The following is an 8335-nucleotide window of genomic DNA, read 5'->3' on the forward strand; positions in this document are numbered from 1 at the left end:
GGAATGGGTAGATTCCACTTTTTCACTGCCTTATCTAGGTGTGCAGCTATGTTTTCTGAAGTGTGCTGCCCGGCTGCCCCTCCACTTTGGTAGTTTCTAAGCTCACTGCCTTCAGCTTCCACTCGGGATCAATAAAATGGGATGTTATGGTACTATAACTTTCGGTGTTGCAGCTTGTCCAGCCGTCATGTGTTATCGCTAAATTCTGACATGAGCCTAATTCAGATTGCTATTTCAAGCCACTCCCAAAATGCTGAGAGCGAAGCAGGAGTAGCAATTTCCATTTTTAGACACTTTGGTATGTCTCGACCAGGGAGACAGAACCCAAAACCTTTCTCACAGCGGTGAACGCTCAACTAAAGGCCAAAAGTGAGGCGTTGTCAAGGGAGACATTAGGAAGAAGAAAGGTTGTATTCGATTCAGCAACTCTACAGTGACTCGGGTTGTGGCCTGCACATGCGCTCTATCTAACAACCCGTGTATCGAATCGAACGGACCGGAAGAGGGTAGAGCGAAAACAACATGGCGGACAGAAACATGGTCATGAGCTTACTACCGGTAATTATTGATGATATCATGGACATAGAAGAAGAACTATCAATTATGGATGAAGAAGAGATCGAAGAACTCGTGTTGGTCAATGTTGGAAGTACAAACCGCAGAATTATCCCAAAAGTTATTGGGTTTGCAGAGGAAGTGATACCCCAATACACGGAGACAGACTTCCGACGTGACTTTCGTGTTTGTAAGAATACTTTTGAAAGACTTATTGCTGAGCTTACGCCTGCTATTGAATACACAATACGGGAAAGTGGAAAGGAAGGACTTCCGGTAAGGAAACAACTGCTAGTGTATTTGTGGTACATAAGCAATCAGGACAGTATTAGAGAAATTAGCCGTTTGTTTGGTGTGTCAACATCAACCGTCCACAGATGTATTCGACGAGTTTCAAAGGCATTGTGCAGCATGCGCCAGCATATCATTAGGTGGCCAGATTTTGGCACCTAAGGCCTAATATCTGAAGCTATATCTGAGCGTGTTGGTCTTCCTAACGTCGTGGGTTTTATCGATGGGACACATATTCGTTTAAGTCAGATTCCCAATGGCGATACCGATTACATCAACCGCAAAGGATATCCATCTATTGTACTGCAGCTGGTTGTAGATGATCAACTTCTCATCACAGACTGTTATGTTGGATGGCCTGGTTCAACACATGATGCCAGAGTGTATCACAATTCACCGTTGCATGACAAACTAGTGAGAAGGGAAATTCTTGGACAAGACAACTTTATCATAGGTAAGATTATTGAATTGTTTGGTCTGTTTTAAAATTCTTAAATGTCTTCATCAACAGTTATGGTGTGGTCCTTAAAGTTTAAAGAACCATCATTATGTGGGAAACAATATTGGTTTCTTTGTTTCCTTGCAATTATACAGTGATTGATGATCTAGTCCGAAGGGTTTCCGACTACTGCAAATATGGAAATTTACGTGCAGGGTAAATTTACTCTAATTATGCGAATGTTACTTTACTGCGAAAAATTCTCTCACGTGAATATCATGTAATGCGCTAAATAAAAATGCGAAGGTACAGTATATGATCGCAAAATTTACCCCCACGCGTATTGTTTACCTATCGAAATCGTGAAATTAACCCCCCACGGTAAATAACCATGTTTACAGTATCTGATCGGCTGTATATTAATATCTGAAAATAGATTAATTATAAAGTACACAGTTAATAATAGCATTGTACAAATAAATTTCAGGTGATGGAGCTTATCCACTTTCAACATCATTGATGACACCCTTTAGGGACACTGGAAGATTGACACAGCCACAGAAGCGATATAATCGCATAGTTTCATCTGTCCGGCAAAGTGTTGAGAGAGCAATTGGCCATTTGAAGAGCAGGTTCAGAAGGCTCAGAGATGTGTACTGCAGCGACGTAGCCAGTGTATGCGACCTGATCATGTCAGCCTGTGTTTTGCACAATCTTTGCATCCTTTGTGATGATGGAGTGAATGATTATTTTGAGGATCCAATCATTAACAACGTTGTGAATAATTACCCAGCTGTGTATAGAGACACAGCTGCTGGTGTGTCAAAAAGAAATAACCTTGTTGATTTGTTATCTGGACAAGAGTGAATGTTTAATTCAATACATCCAAGAAACTTCATACTCAACTGAGATAGAACCAATTATGCTACATTCTGTTTCAGATTTAATATGTGAAAATAAAGCATTACTGAAATCTGTGAAACATATCTGACATGTATTTTCTGTTTATTTACTATGCATTATGCAATTGCCAATTTGACTCGATATAAATCTACCCCTTTTTAGTCCCCTGCCGTTTGAAAAACGGGGGGACTATAGGTTTACCCTCCGTCCGTCCGTCCTTCCGTCAGTCCCTCCGTCAGTTCGTCCGTCTGTCTGTCTGTCACGCAACAGTTGTCCGGACAACTCCTCCTAAAGTACTACTCCGATTTTAATGAAACTTGGTATACATGAACAGTATAACATGTAGTTGTGCATCCCACATTTTTTTTTTCAGAAAAAATAATTTTCAAAATGGCCGCCAGCTTCTCATTGGTTGAGGCTTGTCCGGACAACTCCTCCTAAAGTACTACTCCGATTTTAATGAAACTTGGTATACATGATCAGTATAACATGTAGTTGTGCATCCCACATTTGTTTTTTTCCAAAAAACATTTTTCAAAATGGCCGCCATCTTCTCATTGGTTGAGTGGGCAGGCAGGGGACTTGGTATTGCTGTGCAATACTATCCAACCTTGTTATATATGGGCCTTTTGGTTACAACAGAGCACACCTGTGACCTTCAATGTTAGTCAAGGTCAAAGGATTTATTTGAACAAACTTGGCAGCACTTCAAACATACTACAGGCCCAATATCAGGTCCCTGAGCCTCTTGGTTATTGAGAAGAAGTTGTTGAAATGGAAAAGTTGACGCAGACACCGTGCCACGGCATAAGTTCAAAAATTGAGGAAAAAAACACAACCAAGTGTGAAGTATATGGTACACGTCGTGCAACAGAGAATTATAAACAACAATCCACATACATTTGTATATTTCAACAAGTTCATATTTATTTAAAAACAAAAATAATGTAAAAATCATCTTCACAAACAAAACAAATTGTTTCTGCATTTTTAACAATAAAATGATAAACATCCCATTAGAAAATTGGCCATAAAGAACAAAGTAATAAATTTTCTTTAACCTTACACTTTTGGGGGATTACAAGTAGTCTGTTTACAATGTCATACATGTAATAATGCCTACCTAGCACAATGAGATAAATAAAAATGTAGGTACACCAGGAATAAAATAAAATGTAAAAAAAAAACTACATAAAAAGTGTAGTAAATGCAACAAATACTTTTGTGAATTGAACAAAAACATCAAAACTCACCATAAAATAAAACAAATCACATACCTTGTACTTTATGTAAATAATATCATAATGACTTTCAAATGACTAGAATGTCCATTTAACACATATACATGGAAATTAAAATTTGTATTAAAGTAGATTGCAATCTGGTCATAAAGGACACATCCAATATTGTCTGCAGACACCCATACCTGTGCTTACTGGAAGAAGGTGCTAAGCACATCTTTAGTTATGCCAGTAGGGCACTGCCAACTATATGCACTTCTGTCACAACACAGCATTTTTGCAGGGATGGTGTCTATGATACTGTGGCCAAATGTAACTTGGCCTACAAGTTCATTTAGTAGTTTTGCCCACCAAATCTTGTCCTCCTCTGCGACAAGGACAGATCCAACAATAAATCTTAAAGATGGAATGTTTTTCAAAAACAATAATACTTGAGCTGGTGAGAGGCATGAGGTATGGGTTTGTGAGTATGCCGTCAACAATGGTAATCTAGCTAGATAACTGGCCAGCAGATTCATACATGACAAAACCTCTATTCCAACAAACTCTATTCTTTTCAATTTTTGAAGGGCTCCTAATTCGATAGCCTCACATATTTTGGCAATGGTTGCAAGGTGTTGGGATTTATAAAACTTGTTGAAAAAATCCTTATTTATTTTCAATACCTCGAGACCTTCCATTTCTAACAGTGTTTCTATAAGAAGATCATCTGCCATAACATGTAAATGTGTTCGGCTTCTGTAGATAATCTGTTTCAAGTGCTTATTTGTTTGGGCTAAGTTACAACAGTCTTCTGGTGACAAATAGCACAAAATTGAAACAAAAACATCTGCTGGAAGATCACCGAGACACCTGAAACATCAAGGTGAAAACCCATGTATTGGACAATAATCATTATTGAATCAGAGAACCAGTCATTTGATTTTAAAAGATGTGAAATTTTAACTTTCAAAAACCTATTGCCAAGAGGCAAACTATATATTATAATATATATGATACATTTAATATGATATAATGTTTCTTTTGCTTTAATTTGTTCTATTTATTGACTTAAAATACCTCTCCCACTACGAGTTAAGGTCATAATGAAGGAATCCACTTTTTTCTTGACCTTTGAACTAAAATGACCCTGACCCTTGTGATCCAGTTATCTTTAACTTTATTAACATGATGCCTTGTTTAATTGACCTGTGAACCCAATGACCTTGACCTTGGAATTTTGTTAACATCATTTTAGGGATGGATGGACCACGGACGACAGGCGATTTGAATAACCCACCATCACTTGGGTCCAATTGAACAATCTATGATAAATCTGGCTTTTCAAGTACTTTCAAAAATCTCTCCAAAAGTTTGACTTTATCGTCATGCATCGACTTTAATACTTTCATTCTTTCCTCTTGCCTTTTTTCAATTTGCTCCAAGACACTTGTTGAGGATGCTGCTGGCCTTTTCCTCGTCTTTTTCCTCTGTGGTGTACTTGTAGAGGTGTCATCGACAGAAAGACTACACAATGTAGCCTCTGGGGTAGTTCCTGCTCTACAGCCGTACAGCTGATCAAACTCCTCAAAAAAACGGCAAGTCTTCGTTCCATTACCACTCTTATTGTTGTGGTCTTTGGCAGACTTGTAGTCTTTTTTCATAGCCTTAAACTTGTTGTCACATTGATCTGGAGTCGCAGTAATATTTTGTTCTTTAAGCATTGTGGAAATCTGCTTCCACAAGCTTTTGTGTGTTTTCATGGACCTAAATTCTCCATCCATGCTAATGCGATGGAGAAGCAGGGCCCTAGCTTCATCTTCTCGCCATGACTTGGCCAATGGAGGATCTGTAATGTACACACAATAGAAAAAGTTCATTATTGAAATATAAAACAAACAAAAATCAGCAAATTACAGACATCCATTGGAAATCATATCATGCCAAGAATGTACAGATGATGAATTTTTTAATATGTAGGAATTAATTCTACACACTGTATTTTTGACATAACCACTGTATTCAACAATTAAATATTAAACTGCATTTGATGGTATTTATATAAACAAATTCAGAAATATCACTGTTTTCGGTAGGTTATGAATCTGAACCCATACCCAAACTTGAAGTGACGAGTTGTGTAGCAGATTTGACCCAAACTAACTTTTTCTTTGATGTAGGTCAAAATTTACGGTAGTGTGACCTACCTAATTTTGATACATGACACACTTCCTAACACAGATGAACACTAAGAAGTTCCTGTGACAAGTAGCATAGGAGATATAGTTCGTACAAGATGAGTACAAAAAGACACACAGAAGGACACAAACAAAACTATAGTCCCGTCTGGTTCTTGATAGGAGACTAATAAAAAAAAATCTCGAACACAAATACCCGAGTACAAAATTTCCTATTAAAAATCAGTTGAAGAGTTAACAATATTACTTATTGGACAAATGTCCGACCAAAGATATGCTGAAAGACCGATACGCTGCCAACAGTACCTCCAACCCCCCATCCACTTCTACGCAAAAATAAATTTCAATGCTTTATACACGATTTAATATTTTCTTACTTTCCATAAACGTGTTTATATGCCTAATTTGCAAAGTTCTGGTCCAACAGTGATTATAGGAGATAATTCCATTTTTTTATAATTCCTGGGTATAATAGGGTGGGGGCCAAAAGGACCAAAACGGACCAGGTGAGCTAAAAACAAATTAAACAACAAAGTAAGGTAGGTTGGGAAAGGAAAACACAATTCTGTTTTCTTTTGACCTAGTACCTGTTTCACTGCTTTCTTCGATTTCCTTGCTGTTATCCAAACTGTTTTGATTTGTATCTGTAACAAAAACAAAGAACATTAAAGGTTATCAATATCTAATGGATCACATATTAAAGGTTTAAAGGTTAATATCAATATCTAATGGATCACATATAAGTACAAATGACTTAATCCCATTGTCGATTGATCATTATGACAGCTGTTAATATTGGAACTTACCAGAAATTGCATCAGCATTTCTCATAAGCAGAACAAGCTCTTGCTGAGCATCCCTTTTCACTTCTTGATCTGAAATGAAGAAAATTAATGTTATATAATATATTTATAGAAAAAAAAATTAACAAACCGTGAACGATGAAGTACATGTATTTGTATTTTGTTGACGTTACAATATATGAAAGGGACATGTTCCTTTAAACATAAGCTAAATAGTCTGATTTCTGATTTATATCCCTCATCAACATGGTCCTACTGGAATTAACAACAGATGTACACAGGATATTCGGATGGACAGACATCTGTCAAAATGTCTATTACGTGAATTTACGTCTAGTGTTAGGGCCAGAGGAAACTTGGACTAGGTCTTCCTCAGTCAGGTACCAATAAATTCTATGAATTGCTGTCGGCATAAATCAGGAGAGAGAAGATACAACAGGACCAGACCAGACCACGATTCAAACCTGGACTCTTGTGAATTCTAGACACATGGTTTAATAATTGTAAGTGATCTGGAGGTCAGACCCTGGAGTTGAATAATTCCTTCAGGGTAAATATTAATATTATATTGGAATGTACGTCCATGGAAGCATGTCTAAATGGCCATTTTAACCAATTGTGCATTGAGTTAACGGCTGGTTCTTTATAAAATACCATTTAACTTGGTATGAAACCCTGTGGTTTACTGTGTATAGTCAGTCATAATACAGGGAAAATGTTAACGAGTGTACTGGTGTCCACAGCAGGTTGATTAGTTCTCTTACACTACATTGTAGATAGTTTAGCATTATTTGTGCAATGTAGTGTTGTATATAGGGGCCTGAGGATACATATGACATAATTAAATATTTTTCAATATGTATCATAAAATCATAAAATATTGTGTATTTATTATGAAACAAAGTCCTTTTTTTAAGAATCGTTTAACTGTTGAGTTCAACCTGGCTACAAATGCCTCTGGTTCCGCGACGCTGTATTTTTTTCCATCCATGGTCACATTTATAACCCTGGAAACAATAATGTTAAATAAGAATCAATCAAATCAAAATTATATTGATTTCATTTCGGCCATTATGTAGACAGAGTGACCAGTCAGTCAGTTCCCGTGTTCTGACCTGGGGTTCCATGGCAAAATACGTCCAGAAAACCAATATACATGTAATAAGAAGTTTATTAACAGCAGGCATTGACATTAATGTAAGACCGGGGCCAGACCCCTAATAATCAGGAAGGGCCCCCTGATCTCCTGTCACTGGTGCACGTGTGGCACCCGACTACTGTATATTCGTTAATTACGACGAAATGTCACTGACAATTTACCTCATAATATCATATTTTTACATAATCCGTTGATTAACCTTAATAATTGCTTATAAATTTATGAAATGATGATGCCTATGCAATTTATCACTTTGTATACTTACTTTTCGCGCACCACGGACGCCATCTTGAACTCGATTGATCCCGGTAAAACGGGGAGCACACTCTTGAACTATGACCCCAACCCGAGACGACCAACCCGACGCGTTCGATTGACTGTCTGGGTCTTTCGGGTTACTCGTGTCACCCATTCGAACACAGCCAAAGTTACTCAGAAAGAAGAGAAAAGATAAGATCCCAAATTTAGTCGCCTCTAAATGATCATGCAATGGGAGCAGCAGGTACAGTTGTTACGGCCGTAGCGGATCACTTTGCATAAAATCGCTTTACAAATTTTTTACTTAAGTTTTCTTTACAGACATTATATATTTTCGGAAAGTACTTTTAATCATATTTCTATTGATACCAACATTTCTTCATAAAAGTAAACACACAAAGCAACAAGAGATCCCAGAGGGATCTTGACGCCCCACCATTGAATGATCTTTATAGGTTCCATGTCAGATTGATCTTTTCTCTACTTTTCCCTTCTTCTAAGTCTTACTA

At 37.3% G+C, this 8335-nt stretch overlaps 1 protein-coding gene and 1 long non-coding RNA gene across 2 annotated transcripts; one reads left to right on the plus strand and one right to left on the minus strand.

Annotated features, from left to right (window-relative positions):
• Positions 1-466: 466 nt before the first annotated feature.
• On the plus strand, positions 467-2271 carry LOC117318945. The gene is made up of 2 exons (XR_004530508.1): positions 467-1300; positions 1773-2271. It is a non-coding gene; the product is annotated as an uncharacterized LOC117318945 (long non-coding RNA).
• Positions 2272-3197: 926 nt separating this feature from the next.
• LOC117318944 lies at positions 3198-7320 on the minus strand. The gene is made up of 4 exons (XM_033873871.1): positions 6413-7320; positions 6194-6250; positions 4834-5257; positions 3198-4281 (listed from the first exon to the last, which is right to left on the minus strand). The coding sequence occupies exons 1-4, from the start codon at positions 6435-6437 to the stop codon at positions 3621-3623; spliced, it is 1167 nt and encodes a 388-aa protein (XP_033729762.1). The 5' UTR covers positions 6438-7320; the 3' UTR covers positions 3198-3620.
• Positions 7321-8335: the final 1015 nt, after the last annotated feature.

The sequence above is a fragment of the Pecten maximus genome, unplaced genomic scaffold (assembly GCF_902652985.1).
Source record: "Pecten maximus unplaced genomic scaffold, xPecMax1.1, whole genome shotgun sequence".
Classification (NCBI taxonomy): Eukaryota; Metazoa; Mollusca; class Bivalvia; order Pectinida; family Pectinidae; genus Pecten; species Pecten maximus.

Excerpts from the sequence above, each read along its gene's own strand:
- LOC117318944 (XM_033873871.1), bottom strand. The coding sequence starts at position 6,437 with ATGAGAAATGCTGATGCAATTTCTG. Across the intron at positions 6,251-6,412 it reads AAATGCTGATGCAATTTCTG|ATACAAATCAAAACAGTTTG; the intron begins GTAAGTTCCAAT and ends TTTTTGTTACAG. Across the intron at positions 4,282-4,833 it reads TTGGAGCAAATTGAAAAAAG|GTGTCTCGGTGATCTTCCAG; the intron begins GCAAGAGGAAAG and ends TTGATGTTTCAG.